The sequence below is a fragment of the Mastigoproctus giganteus genome, chromosome 1 (genome assembly GCF_048544385.1).
Source record: "Mastigoproctus giganteus isolate SK-2022 chromosome 1, ASM4854438v1, whole genome shotgun sequence".
In the NCBI taxonomy this organism is placed as follows: Eukaryota; Metazoa; Arthropoda; class Arachnida; order Uropygi; family Thelyphonidae; genus Mastigoproctus; species Mastigoproctus giganteus.
The window spans coordinates 125538183-125562976 of NC_143575.1; the positions used below are offsets into that span (position 1 = coordinate 125538183).

The following is a 24794-nucleotide window of genomic DNA, read 5'->3' on the forward strand; positions in this document are numbered from 1 at the left end:
GAAGAATGTGTATCTCCTGGAATGGGCATAGAAGATTAGTGCACTGAGATTGGTGAAAGAAACAAAAGGGTGCTCTTACGAGGAACAGCTTCAGTTCCGAAAATTGCAGCATCTTGATAGGCATTTGCAGGGAGATTTCATTAAGGTGTTTAAAGTCTTGAATGGATTGAGTAAGCTGAATGTTAATCGTATCCTTCCACTTGCAGAGACTACACACATGGGGCATAAATTCAAGTAGAGGAAGGATGGTTGCCAGAGTTGATACGCAGAAGTTTGCCTTCAGCCAGTGGGTTGTTGATTGTTGGAACAAGCCTTCATCTGTTGTTGTGGAAGTGGATGGTTTGAATAAATTCATGAGAGAACTAGACAAATTAGGATGGTACAGATGGGGGAACTGGGATTTTTTATTTTTTTCCCTTTTGGCTGATGCTATATAAACTTGCTTTCTTGTATCATTTGCCATTACTACTATTATTACTGTATCATTGCCTTTCTGCATACTTGCACAATTCTCCAAGTGTGGTCTTGTAGTTGCTTTGTAGAGTGAAATTATGACCTCCCAAATGTTCAGTAAGTCCTTGAGAGAACACCATAAGCCATCCTGTCTTTCTGAGGCATGCGATGCAAGAAAGCAAGCTTATACAGCACCAGCCAAAAAAAATTCCCATTTCACCCATCCATTCACTCCAAATGTTTGTATAGTTCTGTCTCGACAGATGGAAGTTTGTTCCAGCAATCCACCACACGCTGGCTAAAGGCAAATTTCCACACATCTATTCTACAACTGTCTTTCCTCAATTTGAATCAGGCAATTAATCTGAGTAAGAGGAAGAATCCCATCATCATTGAGCTTGCTCAAACCATTCAAGGCCTTATACACCTCAATCAGATCACCTCGCAGGTGCCTAGTCACCAGACATTAATTTGCAAATCTTAAGCCTTTCTTCATAAGAGCAACCCTTTGTTCTATTCACCAATCTCTTTGCCCTTCTCCACAGCACTACATCCTTTCTAAAACGAGGCCTCCAAACCTGTACATACAGTACTCAAGGTATGGCCTGACCATTGCCTTATACAAGGGGATAATCACCTCCATATTCCTGCTAGAAAAATTCCTGTATATCACTGACAAGACACCATGAGCTATTCCTGCAGACTTTCTGCACTGCTCAGAGAACTTTATATCTGACTGCACAATTACCCCAGGCCCTTTTCATTTTCTACCACCCTGAGTGTAGTACCAACCATATGTTACTCTGGGGTTACTGCTACCCATAAGCAGTACTTTACATTTGCCAATGTTAAACTTCAGTTGCCACCTCTCAGCCCATCTGCTCAATGTTTCTAGATCCTTTTGCAGTAACATACTGTCATTAGTGTCATTAACAACCCTGCCAACCTTCATTTTGTCTGCAAACTTGTTATCTCTGACCAGTGACATGTAACCGAACTAGGAGCACCTCAAACATGGTCTTTCCTCCAATGTCTCCATGCTTGATACATCCATGTGTATCAAGAGTACAAGAGCCATGCAATGTCCAGGAGATCTAAAGGGGATCCAATGTTTTGTCCAGAGGAAAACAGACAGTGAAGTGAAGCAACTGGCCACACAAAATGACAGGAAGATGGCACGACCCATTTAAAAATGGACCATCTGTATCACTGCTTATGGCCCAGCCAAGTACCCCTGCTGACAATCTGTCAGAAGCAAATGCACCTACAGTGCATTTTTCTATTATCCAATGGAGTGGGGCCATTGGATAATAGGAAAAAGATAGGCATGGGTGTGTTGTGTGCAAAGGAGGTGCTCAAACCCAACTTCACACATGGAATTTTACAGGCCATCAAGGGAAGCATAATGTCTGGGTTGTGTTTGGATGGGAGACCCTGAATGCTCCCAGTGCCTGTCAATCAGCATCTTACTAGAGACTCATAAATCCATTATTTCTGACCATTTTTGAAAGATGCCTTATCTTTCAAAAATACAGGGCTCTGAGTTACAGAGCTGCAGCAGTGTTTGATTGGTTTGCATTCTCTGTCTTCCCACAGCAGCCAAATGCCTGATCTCAGCCCAGCTGATCATGTTTGGGATTACATGGAATGAGCCATTTGGCACCTGGATCCAGTATCATTGAATACCTAAAAATTGTGAGATGCAGTGTGGTTGGCATGGATTATCATATCTGTAGCCAGTATCATGGATTATCATATTGGCTAGGTTAGTTATCTTTTTTTTTTTTTAATGAAAACCCCAAACACGAAAGGTATCAATATCTATAGTACTTAGTACCGTGCATGGGTTGAAGGAGAAGTATGGGGGGGGGGATGCCGGAAACTTTGCTCTAGAGACTAAACATGGGTTTCACCACTTCAAGCCTCCAATAAGCAAAGTGGTGGTATTTCACTGGTTGATGAAAGTCATCTACCATCTAACCTAATGAATAGTTATCTTATATATTTTATGAAATAAAAAGTTGTAGAATGACAGAATCAAGAAATTAGCAGTAGTAGAAGCATACGATGCAAGAAAGCAAGCTTATGCAGCATCAGAAAAAGAAGAATCAAAATCCTTCCATTTCACCTCTCCATTCATTCCAAATGCCTGTCCAGCTCAGCCTTAAATTTATTTAGGCTATCAACTTCCACAACAAAAGATGGAAGTCTGTTCCACCAATTAACCACCTCTGGCTAAAGGCAAACTTACATCCATTCTACAACTGTCTTTCCTCAATTTGAATCTATGCCCCCTCAGGTTCTTAATCTAAGCAAGAGAAAGGATCCCATCAGCATTCAGCTTGCTTAACCCATTCAAGGCTTTGTACACCTCATTCAAATCACCTCACAGGTGCATACTCTCCAGGCACTGCAATTTTCAGCACTTAAGCCTTTCTTGGTAAGAACACCCCTTAGTTCCCCTCGTGACAAAAAGAACTTTAAATTAAATTAAATTAACCCCAGGGGCTCACATCTGGTGAGTATGGGCTTGGCACACCAAGGGTCCTGAGCTGGATAACATTCTTCTCTTTCTTGGTGATTCCCTTCTACTTCTCTCTCTCTCTGTCAGGGTAATTCAGAAATTTTTTTTAGCTGATGCAGCATAAGCCTCAGGCTTCCTTGCACCATATAGCTAATAATAATAACTTCACATCTGCCCATATTGTAACTCCCAAGATCCCTTTCTCCCTCCACTGTTTTTAATTCAGTCCCACCAGATGTATAATTTACTTTGAGGGTTGCTCTTCCCCAGGTGTAGGACTTTGAATTGTGCTGCATGGAAACATAGTTACTACTTTTCTGAAGCCTATCCAAGTCATACTGAAGTAGTAGTTCTTGGTACTGCTCCTTTAACTACTTTCCCAGTTTTATTGCTGATGATGATGTCTTCACATTATCTGCAGATTTCGATATCATTAGCTCTATATCTTTGTTGATGTCATTTAATAAAATCAGAAACAACAGTGATCCCAGAACTGGTCATTGGGTCCCCCTCTTCTAACATTGGCCGAATCTAAAATATAAAGCCTACTGCTTTGCAGCACCCCTGAGAAGCAGTTGGCAAAGGGCAGTGGTTTTAGTAACCTCTTATAAGGAACTGAGCCAAATGCTCTGCTAAAATCCAAATGAACAATATAAAAATTGTTTTATACATCCATTTTTTGATTTTTTTTAATTAGCTAACCAGCTTAGTTAAAATTATTTTCTCCTAACAAAATCATGTTGTTTTTCCTTCAGAATTCCATTTTTATATAAATGTGCTTGTGTTATTCTTTTAATCATTGCTTCCATCATTTTCCTTGTCATTGAAGTTAGACTGACCAGTAATTTTTAATATTGTATATTACAGGTAGTTATCATGTAAAGGATAAACCTTATCCCAGAGGAGAAATTGTAATAGGAGGAGACTGTGTTGCTCTTGGATATTACAGAAATGAAGAATTAACTAAAGAATCATTTAAGGAAGAAGGCGGTGTTCGGTGGTTTTATACTGGAGACATAGGAGAAATCCATCATGATGGAGTGCTAAAAATAATCGGTATGTATGGTTTATAAACTGAAATGCTGAACTAGCAGTGAAAATCTTCCCCCCCCCCCCCACACACACACAGGGATTGAAAGGCGCTAGATTTTATTTTTTATTTATTTATTTTATTTTTTTTTTTTTTTAGGGAGGTGTACTTAGTTTTTGAGCTGTTTTAGAGAAGCAGATTTTAAAGAATATTAAGCACTGCCAACTGAATTTATTTACATCTATAAACATATATAATGACCATCTTGTCCATTCTTCTGTTTTTGCAAGCAGTAGGTTTAAACTTCATGAATAGTGCAGTTCTCATGCCAGGACAAACTTGCATTTGCAACCAGTTGCCACTTGGTATTGTACTACTTCCAACAGATATCTTTAGCTCTATTACATTTCTTAGAGCTGATTTTCATATACCCATATGGCAACTCATATTGAACAACTCGAACTTTTGTCTGCCTGCTGTTACTTGAGACCACCTATTACCTGATGAGGAACCAGGCAGTCTTGTCCTTTGCCACTCTTCTATCTTTTAAACAAGTGGTCATTTAGCCTTTTATAGAAGGCAACTCATTGCAAAGGCAAGTTTGTGCTGCTTTCACAATTAAGACTATTACATTACATTACATTACAGTTTTTAGATTCTGGTGGCCACAAAACAGATTAAGGGTCATGATAGTCCTGCAAGTACCTTACAAAAAAAAAAATTTAAATGCCTTTCTTTTTTGTATGGGTTCTTAAAGACAAATGCAATAATTTATACAAATCCCAGATTGCTTTCTTAGTATTTCCAGATTATGCTAAATTTTATAGAGTTACTCTACTATATTTATAACTAATGATTTTGGCCTAATGAAGAATAATTAAATGAATGCATAATCTTTCTATTCTGTTTAATTAACCCAAAAGATTATAAATAACGGTAGAATGTGCTGATCGTGCTGAAATATATGCTGGGAAGCTTACTTGTGGTATTTAGAGTATACAGTAATCTTCCAGTTTACAAATGCTAAGTGTTCCAGAAAAGTAGCTAATAAAGTAAAAGTTCATTTAATCAGGGATGATTTTTCTTATTGATATAACAGGCATAACAAGAGGATATGTCCCAAAATTTCAAGAAAACTGATATAACTTTAGAGTAAATTTTTGAACATAAATATTATTTTAATTGTAAAATACCTTTATTGAATGATATAGTAGGTTTGGATTGCAATTGAGGAGATATAATAAGGCAAATATAAGAGTACAGTGGTACCTTGGATTGCGAGTAACTTGGTCTACGAGTGTTTTGCAAGACGAGCAAATAGTTTTAATAAATTTTAACTTGATAAACGAGTGAGGTCTTGCAATGTGAGTACAGTCAGTCCTCGTATAAGATGTGTTTGCACTACACGAATTCGATCATACACGATTTATAAATACACGAACGATAGCTTATATAACACGAACCGAATTCGCTTATGCACGATTCACCTTTGTGTTTACAAGAAATGGCAGTTGAATGCAGAATCACCCCCAACCGAATGCAACACGATAGGAATGAAGAGAAGATTCTGAAAATGTAGAAACACATTTCACCATAATAACACAATTCCAGCTATTGGTATAATCGCAGACTTAAGCGAGTTTGACAAAGGCCAAATTGTAATGGCCAAGTGACTGGGTCAGAGCATATCCGAAACGGCACAGCTGGTGTGATGTCACAGTCAGCCGTGGTTAGTACCTACCAAAAGTGTTCCAAGGAGGGGGAGCCCACGAACCGCCGGCGAGGTGTTGGACAACCACAGCTCATCGATGCTCGCGGTGAGGGAAGGCTCTCCTGGATGGTACATGGCAACAGAAGGGTGACTGTGGCGCAACTCGCTGGTAATTGGAATGCTGATGATGGGAGTAATATGTAACAACACACAGTACATCGAACCCTGCTGAAAATGGGGCTGCGCAGCCGCAGGCCACTCAGTGCCCATGCTTACCACTGTTCACTGGCGACAGCACCTACAGTGGGCACATGGGCATTGAAACTCTACCTTGAGTGACTAGAAGAAGGTCATCTGGTGCGATGAATCATGTTTCCTGTTGCACCATATGGATGGCCTGGTGTGTGTGTGTGTGTGTGTGTGTGTGTGTCATTTACTTGGGGAAGTGATGGCACATGGATGCACCTTGGGATGAAAACAAGACGGTGGCGGCAGTGTCATGCTTTGGGCAATGTTCTGCTGGGATACCCTGGGTCAAGTCATCCATGTGCCGGGCACTGTGACATCTACTACCTATCTAAACATTTTTGGTGACTGGGTACACCCTTTCATCTTCCCCTCTGGCGGTGGTGGTGGTGCAGTCTTTCAGCAGGATAATGCGCCATGCCACACCACCTAGATTGCTTGAGACTGGTTCACGGAACATGAGGAAGACTTCTGGGTATTGCCCTGGCCTCCAAGTTCCTCTGACATCAGTCCCATCGAGCATCTGTGGTTTGTGTTAGAAAAGTAACTGTGATTTGCGGCGTCTCAACCACAGACCTTATAGGAGTTAAAGGATCTGCTGGTTACATGTTGTTACCAGATACCACAAGACAATTAGAAATCTTGTAACATCCATGACTTGATGGGTACGAGCTGTTTTGGCTGCACGTGTAGGACCAACATCATATTAGGTAGGCGGTCTTAATATTTTGGCTCATCAGATCAGTGAAATGGGAAGTTTTTTTTTTTTTTTTTTTTTTTTTTTTATGGCTGATGCTGTATAAGCTTTACTTTCTTGCATTGTAAGCCTGTGCTAATGTGAGAAAATATTTATGGGCCCTTTTTCACAATATAGTCAGTCCTCGTATAATACGTGTTTATACTACATGAATATGATCATACATGATTTATAAATAGAGGAATTATATCATATATAACACGAACCAAATTCGCTTATGCACGATTCGCCTTTGTGTTTACAACAAATGCAGTCGAAAGCGGAATCACCCCAACTGAACGCAACACGATAGGAATGAAGAGAAGATTCTGAAAATGTATTTGTTTTTTTATATCAGTGAAGGGGAAACACATTTCACCATAATAACGTAAAAACCCACACAATTCCAGCTATCGGTATTATCGCAAATGCAATTAGATCGCGTTTACTACCAGTTTTTAACAGATTCCCCTAGCAGAAACGCAACTGGATATTGTTTTATGGTAGTAACCCCCGGAAATGTGCTTTATTAAATGTGAGGTGTTAATAGTGTCTCTGCCTTTGCGGTGTTGTTTATTCAGTTGCTACATGCACGCAGCTTTGTTTATGTGTATCAAGCGTGCCTCCTTATTTTGTAATTATGCTTTATTAGCATTAGCATTAGTAGAGGCATATGATGCAAGAAAGCAAGCTTATTCAGCATCAGCCAAAAAAAAAAAAAAAACCCACTCCCATTTCACCCCTCCGTTCGTTTGAAATACCTGTCCAATTGAGCCTTAAATTTGTTTAGGCTATCAACTTCAACAACAAGTGATGGAAGTCGGTTCCACCCGCTGGTCAAAGGCAAATTTCCGCACATCTATCCGACATCCGTCCTTCATCAATTTGAATATATGCCCTCTGAGGTGATTATTCTGAGCAAGATGAAGAATCCCATTGGCATTGAGAATGCTCAAACCATTCAAAGCCTTATACACCTCTATCAGATCACCTCGCCGGTGCCTAGTCTCCAGACTCTGTAATTTGCAAAACTTAAGCCTTTCTTCGTAAGAGCAACCCTTTGTTCCATTCACTAATCTTGTTGCCCTTCTCTGTACCCGTTCCAGCAGCTCTACATCCTTCTTGAAATGAGGCCTCCAGACCTGTATACAGTACTGAAGATGTGGCCTAACCATTGCCTTATACAAGGGAATAATCACCTCCATATCCCTGATAGAAAAATTCCTGTATATCATTGACAAGACACCATGAGCTACTCTTGCAGCTCGTCTGCACTGCTCAGAGAACTTCATATCTGCCTGCACAATTACCCCCAGGTCCTTTTCATTCTCCACCACTGTCAGTGTAGTACCGCAGAGTTGATACGTTGCTCTGGGGTTACTGTTTCCCATATGTAGTACTTTACATTTGTCAATGTTAAACTTCATTTGCCACCTCTCAGCCCATCTGTTCAACCTTTCCAGATCCTGTTGCAGCAGCATAGCGTCAGAAGTGTCCTTAACAACCCTGCCAACCTTTGTATCATCTGCAAACTTGGACATTAAACTTGATATCCCATCATCAATATCATTCATAAACACCGAAAACAACAACAGACCCAACACTGAACCCTGAGGAACTCCACTAATAACATTAGTGCACGTTGAGCAGTGTCCATTGATTACCACTCTCTGTCTTCTGCCACTCAACCATCCCCTTATCCATAGCAGCAATTTGCCTCCAATGCCACACTGCTCCAATTTGTGCAGCAGTCTTCCATGTGCAACAGTATCAAAAGCCTTTCTAAGATCCAAATATATAATATCAAAGTTATTCCCTGCATCCAGTTCTTTTGTGACTACATCATAGTATCCAATCAAATTGGTCAGGCAAGACCTGCCCTTAACAAAACCATGCTGCGTCTGAGCTATAACTGAATTCTTGTCTAGATGATCCTGCAGTGCTTCTTTAACCAGTGCCTCCATTAACTTACCTGGAACAGAAGTTAAACTAACAAGTCTATAATTACTTGTGTCAGCCTTTGATCCTCCTTTGTGAATTGGGGTTACATTTGCATATCTCCAGTCTATGGGTACCTCCCCTGAGTCCAAAGAAGCTCTCGTAATTATGGCTAGGGGTTTGCTTACTTCCTTTGCTGCCTCCTTTAATATAACTTGGATAGATCCCATCCACCCCAGGTGCCTTTTTTATGTTTATCCTCAACAATCTCTCCTCCACTTTCCTCTCAGTTATTACAAAATCATCCAGCTCACTGCCAATGTTTACTTTACCTACATCATTCTCCTTCCTGAATAACTCCTCATGCGTGAATGTAGATGCAAAATAGTCGTTTAGATTGTTAGCCACCTGAGCAGGATCCTCAACTGTTGAACCATCAATATCCAGTGGACCAATCTGATTCATCCCTTTCCTTCTCGAGTTTAAATATGTAAAGAACTCTTTTCTGTTTTTCTTTGCATCCTTTGCCAAGGATTTTTCGTAATCTGCCTTTGCCTGCCTAATCTCCTTTGTGACTTGGTTACAGACCAACTTATATCTATCATAGGCTTCCATGTCACACATTAATTTGTATGTATCCCATGCATTTTTCTTCTCTGCCACATGCCTCATTAGTTCATCTGACAACCATTTAGGCCTAAACCTTGAACAATATTTCTTAGTTGGTATGTAAAGCCTGGTAGCCTCCAAGATTAGTTCCTTCAATGCTTCCCATTTTGAGTTCGCTGTTGGTAACATCATCAGTTGGTCCCACTGTATAGAATTTAAATACTGTCTCAGACCATCATAGTTGCCTTTACGAAAACAAAAACCCTTCCCTTTACCTCTGATGGTAGTTATCTCCTTGAGTAAATCCCACTTCAATACACTGTGATCACTGCCACCTAGTGGTTCATTTATCTGCAGATTCTTAATGCATGAAGAATCACTACTGATAATCAGATCAAGAGTATTGCTCCCTCTTGTTGCCTCACGAACATGCTGATATAGAAAACAATCATCCAACAAATCCACAAAAGCCTTGCTAGTGTGCAAGTTACCAATCCACAAATTCCAGTCAATATCTGGGAAATTAAAATCCCCCATTATAGGACTCTCTGATTTACTGGCCCACTCTATTTCCCTGTACAATATCTTATTATACTCATCAGAGTCATTAGGCCTATAGCACACTCCTACTCTCAATTTTGATTTCCCTATGCTTATGTCACACCAAACTGACTCGACACTGCCCTGTCCATCGATGTCGACTGGCTTCACTTCCTTGGACCTTATGTGTTTCTTAATTAATAGCATAACCCCTCCTGTCCTGTCTATCCTTTCTATACACATTGTATTCCCCAAATTCCAGTTCCGCATTACTTATATCTGTGTGACACCACGTCTCTGATATCCCAACAATATCTGCCTTTGATGTTTTGAGCAATACCTCAAATTCATCAAATTTATTTACCAAACTCCTAGCATTGGTGTACACGCAGGTATACATGCACCTGTTTCTATTCTTAGCTACCCTAACACAACCCATGTGTTTACTTATACCGCAATGACTCCCAGCAGTCTCTGAAATATCCTGCATCTTGTTTTTCAAGCTTCTGCTCATTTCAATAGAAGCAGTGCAAGAATCACTTCCACCTCTGCCAGTGGCTACTGTTAATCTATTAGTCCTTGTATCCCCCCCCAACTAGCAGTTTTCCGACCCACCTAACACTGCCTCGACAGCATCAAATTCTTAGAAAGGGTGTAAAAATTCTTGCACCCTTTCTATTTAAGTGTATCCCATCCCTGTAGAAGCAATCTCTCCTGTTAACAAGTACAGTCCAGGCTGAAAAAAATTCTACCCCTTGAGCCTTGTACAATCCCTCCAGGGCCGAATCGATCGACAAGGCTCTCATCATATACTCCCTCCTATCGTGTCTGGGCAGAATTGCAGACACTTTCAAATTCAACCCTTTCAAATTATTCCCTAAAAATGAGTAAAATACTTAAAAGGAAGCGTTGGTGAAGACATTACAGATTCAGAGAGAAAAGGAAAAGCAATATCGATAAACAGAGGCTGACTGGGTCAAAAATTCTTACCCGAGAAAATTTGTAGTGGCCTCATACTATCATTTATGGCCAAAATTACACCGGCCTCCGGCCCACCGTGGTTTCCCCGGTAAGCTTATGGCCAATCCACCTCTGTCGATAGAGAAAATATATGGAATTGTGAAATGCTTTGAGCAAAATGAAAGACCGTGTGATATTGCACATGCTACAGGCTTAAATGAGGCAACACCAATAATTAGAAAGAATGCAGAGAAAATAAAAACAACTTTCATTGCAGGAACAACTCAAAGTGTAATTAAAATCCATTAGATTAAGACACAAAGAATTGGAAGAGATGGAACGGCTGTCATCTGTTTGGATAGAAAAATCAAACAAAGAACGTTTGCTTATGATAGAAGCAAAAGCATTAGTAATATTTAGGGTTTCTATGAACATAACTATCGTGCTATACGAGGACTGACTGTATGGCCAAATTAGGCTGTCTCAGTCAAGGATAGCATGGTTTATTGTCCAGCAAGTAAAATCAACCACAGAACATACAGTTTACAGACAGTATATACAGAGCAATGTTCCTAAAACTACTACTACAACAACAACAACAGAGGTGATTTGGAGAGAGGCTTGACACAAGCTTCAACAATAGATATCTGCACATCAAAATTTTCTGTGCTGGACACATTACAATCCATGTATTTCCAGTCTTTTGAACTTCTTAACTAACTTACTTTGCTTTATGTTAGTGCATTTGAAATAGTAAAGATCAAAACAAGTTATACACATAAGGAAATTAATACTTACGACATCACAATAGCAGCTAACCTGTAAATTAATGGTTCCTGCTGATTTAGTTTAATGCAGCTTCAATACTTTTATAAAATATTATAGGAGAAAAACAGTCTTAAATCACCTGAAAAACCTACTGAAAGCAGTAAGTTGAATGCCTGAACAAAATGACTAGAAAAATATAACAGCACTGGTTGCCACTCCCATGATGTGCTCATGAGAGTTGAATCCAACACCAGCAATGTCTTTCATGAAACGTCTGGTCACAGCCAAAATGGACATCAAGAAAGCTTTTGATACCACTTAACATCTTATGAATTCATATGAATATATATCATCTGGGGGTGAAGGACAATCCTTCTCAAATAATCAAGATTCTTTGACTCTTTCACCCCCTCGACTTGGCACCTTGGCAGGGGAACCAAATGCCCACAGGTTTTAGGAATCATCATAGAAATCCGGCATGTTTGCCGTGTGCTGTGACCCGTGGAAACTCGGAAAGGAGGATCCTGGTGGTTGAGGGGCCCAGCTTCAGTACACTACTTTGGCCCCTGCTTCTACAAGATAGGTAGCCCTGGACGGCCCTGCTAGGATCAATCAGCTGCCTGCAAGGGTCAATAGTGTCATCGCCATACCCCTACTCCCATTGTCCGAGTAACAAGATTCAGGCTGGAGGCAGTGCAGGTATGGTATCTGGGTAGCCCTGGTGTTCCATTCCCGAGCGCATTTATGCTTGCCATGTAGTGAGCATTCCTTTGGGCTCTATGGTGGGTGGAACCCGGACACTGAACCAAAACAATCTCCATGAATCCTCATAAACTAATTTCTTCTGGGGCCCCATCCAGGTCCCTAACTGAAAACTTGACTGTTGATCCAGATAATGTCACCTCTGCTAAAAGACAGAAAACTGAAGTCATATCAGGTCCAACACCATGCTACCTGATAATTCACTCAACTAGTGAGAAGCCTATAGGAAAAATGTCACCCTTCTTTATCCAGAAGGGTTTGTAAGTGGTGGCAGGCTATCTGTCAAATGGCTTCACTCAGGTGACATACTTGTAGAAATCAGAAGTGACAGACATTCAGAACAGCTCCTCCATGCTGCATCTATCAGGGGAATGGCCATCACTGTCTCCCCCACAAGACACTAACTCATCCCATGTTGTAATCTCGGAATGTTATCTTATGGATGTGACTGAAGAGGGAATCTGTTCTGAGCTAAGGGGTTTTAGCTAGCTATAAGTTAAGGTGTTAAACATATATTCATGCATAGGGATGGGAAACTTGTACCCACCAGAAATATCTTGACATTTAATTCACTATCACCTCCTGATGAGATCAAAGCTGGCTATATTAACTGCCCAGTGTGTCCGTATGTCTCAAATCCTTTATGGTGCTTCAAGTGCCAGAAATATGGACACTCACAGATGGCTTGTCATGTGCTTAATGTAGTGCAAAGGACCACGAAACAACATTGTGTTCAGCTGCAAAACCAACTGATTTTTCAAAATGCATTAACTGCCAAGAAGAACACCCAGCTTACTCACGAACATGCCAGATGGAAAGATGAAAAAGAAATTCAATAACTTAAGGCAGAGCTGAACATATCTTATTAGGAGGCAAGAAAAGTGGTGAAACCTATAAATACAAATAAACCAATCTACGCTCGGAAGGTAGCAGGGAGATGTTCCATCGGAACTCACACCGAAATTACCATACTACCAAAGGAGTCATTTGTTCCCATCGCATGCTACCTGCTAAGTTCAGTAAAACCCGCACGGAAGGACCAATCACCTGCCACTCCTATATGTGTACCTCCTAATGCTCCACCACTAAGAAAAGAAGTTGCTAGAGAAAATAATAAGAAACCATCCTAATTCTCAACAAAAAATGGATGTCGAGGATTGGGTACGTGACAAAGCGGTCTTGGAACTCTTTGCTGAAGGACAGTATCCATACTTTCTCAAAACTGACAAAAGTAAGCCCACAGCACCTCAGACACCACCTGATGGACCCACCAAGCTAAATAATGACTAAGTTCCTGCAATGGAATTGTCATGGATTCCGGCAAAATACTGATGAAATCAAGGCCCTCCTGCAAACGCATGAGCCCATCTGCTTTTGCTTGCAGGAGACTTAGATAAAGGCAAATGATGACCCCACCACTTATAACATCACAATTTTTTGTAAGAATAGAATTGCAGATGGTCCTGCTCGTGGAGGAGTGGCTATCCTTGTGAGCAACTAGACCCCAGTTCAGCCTTTGCTACTTACAACCAAATTAGAGGCTGTCAGTTTGCCTTACAGTGGGTTTTTGTTAACCATCTGCTCTTTATTTGCCACCTAGGACTGATATCCCCCAGAAAGACCTTGATGACCTTGTAATGCACTTGCCTCCCCATTTCTTACTACTTGAAGATTTTAATGGACATGCTACCCTCTGGGATAGCGCTAGTATTAATGGAAGGGGATGAGTCATAGAGCATATGTGCAATGACAACGACCTTTCCCTTCTAAATGTGGGAACCAACACCTTCCACATGCCTACCTGTACATTTTCTGCCATTGTTGTTTATTCAGTTGCTACACGTGCACAGCTTTGTTTATGTGTATCAAGTGTGCCTCCTTATTTTGTAATTATGCTTTATTTCGTAAAAATGGGTAAAATACTTAAAAGGAAGCGTTGGTGAAGACACTACAGATTCAGAGAGAAAAAGAAAAACAATTTCGATAAACAGAGGCAGACTGGGTCAAAAATTTTATCTGCTCCCCTTCTCTATTCCTTCACTCACTTGTGAAGTGGCAGAGAATCCATATGAAGTGATCAGTTCCCTGTGATAATCTGCTTACAAAGTGGGAGACAGTTTCTTCCTTTTAAGCTACCATGGTGGAAGACTGATTAGGCTGATTGGAATGCCTTCCAACATCTGGCAAAGTTTGGCATCACTGCAGTCAGTCAGGGGCCCATCAGTGACCTTTTCCCAAACCATGTTGGAATTCACAATGCACAGCAGCAAAAAAGGCTAAAAACAAAGCCTTGGGGATATTCCGACAATATCCTACCACAGCCAATCTAATAGCTTTTAAATGTGCACGAGCCAAAGCAAGCTACATTCACATTCAGAGTCAAAAGGAATCTTGGATCTGTTTTTCGTCATCTATTACCCAGTCTAACAGCACTAAGGTGGTCTGGGATAAAATCTGGAAAATGAAGGAAAATATACATCTCACCCTTCATCGATCCTAGAATATAATGGATGCACTATTGCAGAGCCAACTGCAATAGCCAGTGCTCTTGAGGAAACATTCTCAAACATCTCTGGGATATGTTCCTATTCCAAAGAGTTCCTGGTCCTGAAACATAAAAGTGAAAAACCAGCACTAAATTTCACAGCAAAGGATCTTTGTCCCTACAATGGGCCATTCACTGTGCAAGAACTAAGAGCTCTCACCCTTTCTAAGGCAAGTGCTGTTGGTCCAGATCGCATCCATTATGAAATTATTAAACACCTTTCGTCAATATCTATGGATCTGCTCCTTTTATATAACAGAATCTATATTGAAGAATCTCTATAATCTATATTGAAGAGTAGTTTCACAGTCTTCTACTCTGCAGATTACTCCCAATCTCGTTATATTTTTGCTTCCCGCTAACTCACAACACAGACTATGCTGGCAGACGTAACTTCTGACTTAGCAAAAGCACTTTAGCACTCAGGCCGCTTTGGTTAGGAAGTATGATCCCCCCCTCCTATCTTTCCTAAATACATTGTACATACCATAGTGGACTCGTCGTTCCCAATTTTGGGTGGCACCATGTTTCTGTTTACTACTACTTTGTCAGCTTTAATTGTCCTAATGAGGAGTTCAATTCACCCATTTTTTTGACAACAGTTCTGACATTACTGAAGACCCAGTTAAGAATATATATTCTTGTATAGTTTAATACCCTTACACACTCTCTGAAGTTAGTTAGGCTTGTTTCCCTAGCTTTATCTTCCTGCTCATATGAAATGTTACCATCTTCAGAACATCTTGCCAGCATCAGCTGTTGTGGCAAGAAGAATTCTTCAGATGTGTGCAAGCATTACTTTTACCCATATCATCAGATTCCAGGAAATGAACTGCAGGCAAAGCTGCCAAACATTCATCTTCCTCAAATACAGCAGAATTAGCATTAGTAGAGGCATATGATGCAAGAAAGATACCTTCTTTGGCATCAGACAAAAAAACACCCTACCCATTTCACCCATCCATTTGCTTCAAATGTTTGTCGAGTTCAGCCTTTAATTTATTTAAGCTCAACTTCCACAACAGCAGATGTTTGTTCCAGCAATCAACTGCCCACCGGATAAAGGCAAATTTCCACACATCTATTTTACAGCTGTCTTTCCTCAATTTGAATTCATGCTGCTTCAGGAGCAGAATCTGAGCAAGAAGAAGAAGAATCCGATCAGCATTGAGATTGCTCAAACCATTCAAGGCCTTATACACCTCAATCAGATCACCTTGCAAGTTGTTTTTAGTAAGAACAACCCTTTCTTCCACTCACTAATCTCCTTGTCCTTCTCTGTACTCGTTCTAGTAGCTCAACATCTTTGCTAAATTGAGGCCTCCAGACATGTATTCAGTTCTCAAGGTATGGCTTGACCATTGCCTTATACAATGGGATAATCACATCCTTATCCCTGTAGCAAAATTCCGATGTATCATTGACAGGACCATCAGCTACTTTTGCTGCCTGTCTGCACTGTTCAGAAAACTTCATATATCACTGAACAATTACTCCCAGGTCTTTTTCAATCTCCGTTACTTGGAGGTTACTGCTATCTATATGCAGTACTTTGCATTTGTCGATATTAAACTTCAGTTGCCATGTCCCTGCTCAAATGTTTTAGATCCTATTGCAGTAGCGTACCGTCCTTACTGTCATTAACAACCCTACCAACCTTCGTATCATCTGCAAACTTGGATACTATCCCTGATATCATCATCATCAAGAGGAGTGTTTCCATTTACAATGGGTTTCCTCAGCCTACAAGCTATTTCTTGTTAGGAATTTTTTCCCACCATAAAGTGCAGTTCAAGGTGTCTTGGTCGGTTAAGCCTCTGGCTGTCATGCACTCCCGTACTCCATCCATCCATGTCCTCCTAGGTCTTCCTCTTCTCCTTCTTCCAGGAGGTATCCATTCCAGGATAGCCTTTGGATATCTGTTTTCTTGCATCCATTTTACATGTCCATACCATGTTAAATGCTTTTCTTTGATGGTGTCAATAATAGTCTTTTTCACTTCCATTTTTTCCCTTATGTCTTCATTCCGTTTTCTGTCTCTTCTAGAAGTTCCTGCTGAGCGTCTACAAAAATCCATTTCTGTGGAGAGCAATTTGTTTTCCGCTCTCAATGTCCAGGTTTCCGCTCCATACAATAGAAGACTTGATATACATTCATCAATATCATTGATAAATACAAAAAACAAAAATGGTCACAACACCGACTGTTGGGAACTCGACTATTAATATTAGTCCATGAAGAGTGGTGTCCATTAATTACCACTCTGTCTTCTCTCACTCAACCATCCTTTTATTCACTGTAGCAACTTGCCCTTAATACATACTGCTCTGACTTTTGCAGTAGTCTTCAACATACAACAGTATCAAAAGCTTTCCTGAAATCCAAGTATATGATATCAAAGTTATTTTTTGCATCCAGTTTCTTTGTGACCGCATCATAGTATCCAATCAAATTAGTGAGACAAGACCTCTGGTTAACAAACCCATGCTGTGTCTGAACTATAACTGCAGTCTTCTCTAGATGATCCTGCAGTGCTTCTTTAATCAGTAACGCCATGATTTTCCCCAGAGCTGAAGTTAAACAGATCTGTAATAACTCATATCACCTTTCAATCCCCCTTTGTCAAGTGGGGAAACACTTGTAGTTCTCCACTCTGTGGGCACCTCCCCTAAGTCCAAGAATGCCCTCGTAATCATGGCTATAAGGCCTGCTTACTTCCTTTGCTGCCTCCTTTAATATAATTGGTAGATCCTATCCCCCCCAGGTGCTTTCCTTATGTGTAACTTCTGCAATTTCTTCTTCACTTTGCTCTCAATTGTTATAAAACCATTTAGCTCCCTGCCAGAGTTTGATAACTTTTGGCCTATCCCTACCTATGTGGAATCATCAATAATCATACTATCAATATCAAGTGGACCAATCTGATTCATCACCTTCTCGAGTTTACATAAGCAAAGAAGTCTCTACTGTTTTTCTTTACATTCATTGCCAAAGATTTCTCATCATCTGCCCTTGCTTGCCTAACCTCCTTTGTCACTTGATTACAGACTATCTTATATCTACCATAGGCTTCTGTGTCTCCTGATAATTTATATACGTCCCATGCACTTTTCATCTCTGCGACCAGTCTCATAAGTTCATCTGACATCCATTTAGGCCTAAACCTTGAACAGTATTTCTTAGTTGGTATGAAGAGACTAGTAGCTTCCAAGGTTAATTCCTTGAATGCTTCCCATTAGAATTTGCTGTTGGTAACATCATCAGTTCAAACTGTATAGAATTTAAAAACTGTCTGACACCGCTATAGTTACCTTTATGAAAGCAAAACCCCTTCCCTTTACCCCTGATGGTAGTTACGTCTTTGAGTAAATCACAGATCAGTACACTGTGATCACTGCCACCTGGTGATTCCTTTATCTGCAGATTCTTAATGCATGAATAATCACTATTAATAATCTGATCAAGAGCATTGCTTCCTCTGGTTGCCTATTGAACGTGTTGCTATATTAGAGTTGTCCAAGAAATCCACAGAAGTCTTTCTAGTGTGTGAGTGACCAACCCACGAGTCCAGTCAATATCTGGAAAGTTAAAATCCCTTATTATAAAATAATCTGATTTACTGACCTACTCTATTTCTCTGTAAAGTTGTTCATTGTACTTATGAGTCATTAGGCCTATAACACACTCCTACTCTCAACTGTGCTTTCCCAATGCTTATGTCACTCCAAACTGACTCAACACTGCACTGTAAATACATGTCAACTGTATGCACTTCCTTAGATTGTGTTTCTTAACTAACAGCATGAGCCATTCTCCATTTCTATCCTATTTATCATTTTTATACACCCTGTACTCCCCAAATTCCAATTCTGCATTCCTTATCTCTGTGTGACACTTCTCTAATATTCCAACAATATCTGCATTTTATGTATTCACCAGCATCTGAAATTCATCAAATTTATTTGCTATACTCCTAGCATTGGTGTACATGTAAGTATACATGCACCTTTTCTTACTCTTAATTACCCCAACACAGCCCATGTATTTACCTTTTCATGATGACTCCCAGCAGCTCTTGAAATCCTCAGCAACTTGCTCTAAGCTGCTGTTCATCACAATTAGAAGTAGTGCAAGAATCACTTTTGCCTCTGCCTGCGGCTATTGTTAACCTTTTAGCCTGGGCGCCTCCGTGGGCAGGAGCAGCAGTGCATAGCACACGCTTCTTGATTAGACCGGGGTTCGAGCCCATGACTACAAAATACGGGGGAGGCGGAAAGATCAGGGAATGACCACAGCATAAACCAGGAGCAGTATGGCCTTAGTTGCTAATGCTCCTAAAAACTAAAAAACAAACCTTTTAGCCCTAAAAATTAGCAGTTTTCCAACTCGTCTAACACTGCCCCCAATAGCATCAGCAAATATTCTTGCACACTTTCTATTTAAGTGTATCCCATCCCTGTAGAAACAAGTGTCTTATTAACCAAGCACAGACCATGTTGAAAAAATTCGGTGCCATGAGCCTTGCACAATCTCTCCATGGCCGAATTGATTGACAGAGCTTCCATCATATACTCCCTCCTATTGTGTCTGGGCAGAATTGCGGACACTTTCAAATTTAACCATAAATTGCAACATTTTTTGTTAAGTAAGTACTTTTTGTACTTAAGTCGGCAGATCTCCTGTTCTTAATGTCATTAGTGCTAACATGTATAACAGTATCAGCCTTTGTGTCCTTAAAAGATATCTGCTCTGCAACATCATCAATATTTTTTCCCTTGGCAGACATGCCCTGGTCCTTTTTGCGCAATATAGTTCCTGTTTCCATGACAGTAGAGTCACCGATAATAACTAATGACCTGTGCGACCAGCACATATTACCCAATAAGTTGCCTGATACACAAGAGTGAGCTCTGGCACTGAGAGTTTTGATGGGGCCCCAATTTTAACTCCTTCAAGGGCATTTACCTTATTCTTCAAACTCTGTCACCCATAAGAATGCTGAGTTGGCACCTAATTTCTTGACACTCTCTGCACCTTTCACACACAGACATCCTCCTTGGCTAGATCATATCCTGTTCTAAACAGGTCTGCAAGCATTTCACGTCGCACATTTTTTAGCCTATGATGCATTGGAGAATCGCCCTCTTCGATTTCTTCTCCAAGCCACAGCACTCCTACTTTTGCTTGGTACTTGGTTATTATAGAGTTAAACAAGATTTTTTATAGCTCTGGTGAATGCTAAATTGTTTATATATTTAGTCATTTTATTGACTTAATTGTTATACTAAATTATTTTCTATAAGTAGTTTTATAGCCCTAGTCAAGTTCCTTGGTTTATTTGAATTTAGATAACTATTTTGAAAGTTAATACTTAGTGTCCATAGATCTTACCATTCATAACTTGCCACCATTGTTATAAGATACAGAATAGTATAACATAAATCCCGAACTTCATAGCGTAAGATTTAACGTAAAACTAATTAGCAAAATACATAGTACTGTACTAGAAATCTGTTAGAGTAGTATAGTATTATTAATTAATCAGTAAAATTTATTAATCTTATTAAATTTCATTGTTAATTAAATTATACTTAAACAGAATCATGACCCAGACTAGAGCAGCAAAGCAATCTGCACAAAGTAATAGGAGTGCTGTGGCCCTGGGGAGAACTGAAGGCATAACAGTCTAAAAATGTGCAATATTTACAGACCTTTCTAGAATATGACTTGATCTAGCCGATGAGAATGTCTTTGTGTGTGCTAGATGCAGACCGTGAGGTAATTAGACTTGAACTTGGCATTCTGATGTGCATCTATGAGAGCTTGAGGTGTAGCATAGATGCCCTCGAAGAAATTAATGAGGGCCCATCAAGCTCTCAGCTGCTGCACTCAATGCTAGAGCTCACTCCTGTGCCTAAGGCAACATATCAACAATCTCCAAGGCAGAATGCACTAGTCCCACAGAAAGTAATTATTGTTTGTGACTCTATTGTCATGGATATGGAGAATATATTATGCAAAAAGGATAGGTAGAACAGGACCAGTGAATGTTTGCTAGGGGCGAAAGTAGATGATGTTGTAGGGGAGATGTCATCTTTTAAGGGCACAAAAGGTGATATTGTTGTACACGTTGGCACTAAGACCTTAAGAGTAAGAAATCTGCAGATTTACTTAACAAATACAGGTCAATGCTGGGAAAAAGTTTCAAGTTAGGGTTAAATTTGAAAGCATCTGCAATTCTGCCCAGACATGATAGGAGGGAGTACAGCCAGACCTCACATAACGCGAGTTCGATTAATGCGATTTTCAGTTAACACTATTTAAAAAAATTATAGCACTTTTCACTTTACACGATGCAAATTTCCAGTTAACACGATCTTTTTTTTTTTTTTTTTTATGCGATAGTTGAAAAAGATTTGAACTGCGTGTTAAGCTTACTGCGAGTTGTACGGTCAATAAACAAACATTTGCCTGCTGCCTGCCTCGTTGTGTTCCATCAACCATCGGAAGAAGACGTATTACTTGTTTGTCTCCTGCTAATAAAGTCAATGCAGACTTGCATTTAAAAATTCAAAATTTTCATCTGGCTCATTCAAAAATTCAAATTTTTAAATGAGCCAGATGAAAATGTGACCGCGAAGGAGATAACGGTAAAAGAATTAGATGAAATCTTTCATATCGCATAGAACCTCAAACAAAAGGTTTGAGGTTCTCTGCGATATTTATTTCGCCAGGGCCCAGAGAAGATTGTTGTCAGCTATCGGAAATTGATTGATGAAAAGAGAAAGTCAACACTGTTCAAATATTTCCGCAACAGTCATTTCTTCATTGTGTATTTTATGTCAGAGGTTCCCAAACTTTCTCGGTACGTGGCACCCTTAGTGTCTCAGTAATTTTTTCAAGGCGCACCCAGACCAAAAGAAATACCTAACATTTCCTTTTAGTAGTTAGGTCCAAACAACTTAATAAGAAATGTTGAAACTGTGAGCTACCTCAAGCTATAGTAGTTCGCACGGTGTCTGACAGATGTCAAGTATTGCCGTGTTTCCCTCAAATTTAAAATATTCTGCGGAGCACAGTTTGGGAACCGCTGTTTTATGCAATAAACATTTAATTCCATAATTATTTTTATTGTCTTTTACATTGTTAAAAAGTTATTTAAAAGATATTTTTAAAATTCTTTATGGACATTTCAGAAGGTAAAGGACCAATTATAAGTTTTCCTATTGATTATTATATTCGATTAACACGTTTCCATTTTCCCGTGATGCGCTCGTGGGACGAATTAATCGCATTAATCAAGGCCAGCCTGTATATGACAAGAGCCTTGTCAATCAATTTGGACCTGGAGAGATTGTGCGAGGCTCACGGGGGTAGAATTTTTTTTTTTCAGCATGATCTGTGCTTGCTGCCAGGAGAGACTGCTTCTATGGGGATGGGATACACTTAAATAGAAAACTGCTACCTTGGGGGCATTCACGAGATTTAAAGATTAACAGAGATGAAAGGGCAGAGATGAAAGCAAATCTTGCACTGCTTCTATTGTAATGAGCAGCAGCAGCTTAGAAAGCAAATTGCTGGGAGTATCATAGAACAAGTAAATACATGGGCTGTATTGGGATAATTAAGAGTAAGAACAGGTGCATGTTTACGTACGTATAAACCAGTGCTAGAAGTATAGTAAATAAATTTGATGATTTGAAGTGCTGATAAAGGCATCAAAGGCAGATATTGTTGAGATATCAGAGACATGGGTGTCACACAGATATAAGCAAGGTAAGTCAACAGATATCTTCCTTTGTCTTTTCAACCTCTAATACCTCTCATATTTGAGAGGTATTAGAACCTAAAAAAAAAAAAAGTGCAGAAGTGGAATTTGGGGAGTACAACGTGTACAGAAAGGGTAGGAAGGGAGGGGAGGGGGGGGTTATGCTGTTGGTTAAGAAACAAATAAAATCTAAGAAAGTGCATCCAGGTGACATTTGTGAACAGTGCAATGTTGTGTCAGTTTGATGTGACATAAACACTGGGAAAGGGAAAATGAGAGTAGGAGTGTGCTATGGGCCTAATGACTCTGAGTACAACAATTGTGCAGAGAAATATTGGGCCAGTAAATCAGTCTTGTAATGGGAAATTTTAACTGAAACTTGTCAGTTGGTCACTCACGCACTAGCAAGACTCTTGTGGATTTATTGGAGGATTGATTTCTACAGCAACATGTTCGATGAGCAACCAGAGGGAGTAATACTCTTGATCTGATTATCAACAGTGATTATCCATGCATTAAGAATTTGCAGATAAAGGAACTACTAGGCGATTAACATCTAGTGTGGGATTTACTTAGATGTAACTACCATCAAGGGTAAAGGGAAGGGTTTTTGTTTTCGTAGGGATGACTACAGTGGTCTCAGACAGTTTTTAAATTCTGTACCGTGGGGATCAACTAATGATGTTAACAACAGTGAATTCTAAATGGGAAGACTTTGGGGTCTTAATCTTGGAGGCTACTACACTTTTCATACCAACTAAGAAATACTATTCAAGGTCAAGGTTCTGGCCTAAATGGATGTCAGATGAATTGAGGCTAGTTGCATAGAAGAAAAACATGGGAAGCATATGAATTATCAGGTGACATAGAAGCCAACTTAGATATAAGCTCGTCTGTAATCAAGTCGCAAAGGAGGTTAGGCGTGCAGAGGCAGATTACGAGAGATCTTTGGCAAAGGATGCAATGAAAAACAGCAAAGAGTTCTTTACTTATGTGAACTCTAGAAGAAAGGAGATGAATCAGATTGGTCCACTTAACATAGACGGTCAGACACTATTGATAATCCTGCTCAAATAGCTGATAAGCTGAATACTCATATAATGAGTACTCACATACTCATATAAACGATTTTGTGATAACTGAGTAAAGCAGAAGAGCAATTGTTGAAGCTCAGCATAAATCAGGTGCCTGGAATGGATGGGATTTATCCAGTTATATTAAGGGAGGCAGCAAAGGAGGTAAGTAAACCCTCAGTCAAAATTAAGAGATCGTGATTGGATTCATGAGAGGTCCCTGTGAACCTCTCATGAATCCATAATAATTTATATGCATCTTAGGCCTTTTTTACAGCAAAGGATGACATGAGTAATTATAGACCTGTTAACTTCTGTTCTGGAGAATATAATACCGTCTTTGGTTCAAGAAGTAATGCAGGATCATCTAGATAGAATGCACTTATATGGCAATCACAGCACAGATTTGTTAAGGGGTGATCTTGTCTGATCATTCTGATTGGATATTATAATGTAGTAACACAGGGAAAAAAATATTTTTAATATCATATACTTGTATTTCAGGAAAGCTTTTGATACTGTTGCACATAAAAGAATGCTGTACAATTTCGTGCGGTGTGACATTAAGGGAAAGTTACTTCTGTGAATAAAGGGATGGTTGAGTGGGAGAAGATAGTGGTTATTAATGGACACTGTTTGCATGGACTAATGTTATTAATGGAGTCCTTTATGGTTCAGTGCTGGGCCCATTGTTTCTTTTTTTTCCTATGTTTATTAAAGATATTATGGAGTACAAAGGGTACTAGGAAAGTTTTGCAATATGACGCAACAATGAATCACAGGAAGCTTCTTGTTGCTGTATGTTGAGACATGTTCATACGTGCATAGTAGCCGCCGCGCCAAGTCGATGGGCTCAGTTATTCATTAGTAGTGAGAGTGTAAAGTGCTTGCGATGGCATCGTGGTCACGAAATGAGATAAGGACAGTTTTGCGGTATAATTTCGTGCGTGGTTTAACCATAGACCAGTGCTTAGAAGAAATGACTCTTGCACTAGATGATGATTGTCCACATCGTACAATGATATTCAGGTGGTATAGAGAATTCCAAAGGGGAAATTTCACTCTGGAGGATTCTGAGAGGCCGGGAAGGCCACGAACGTCAGTTACGGAGGAAAACGTTACTGCTTTGAG

At 39.8% G+C, this 24794-nt stretch overlaps 1 protein-coding gene across 3 annotated transcripts in view; it reads left to right on the forward strand.

Moving 5' to 3' along the window:
* Nucleotides 1-24794, forward strand: part of LOC150091123 (long-chain-fatty-acid--CoA ligase 4-like) — a 387488-nt gene that overhangs the window by 319547 nt on the left and 43147 nt on the right. For all 3 annotated transcript variants that reach the window (XM_090374375.1, XM_090374358.1, XM_090374366.1), the window contains one exon: nucleotides 3845-4033. In XM_090374375.1, the coding sequence (XP_090230501.1) occupies nucleotides 3845-4033 (189 nt within the window). The remainder of the gene's footprint in view (nucleotides 1-3844; nucleotides 4034-24794) is intronic.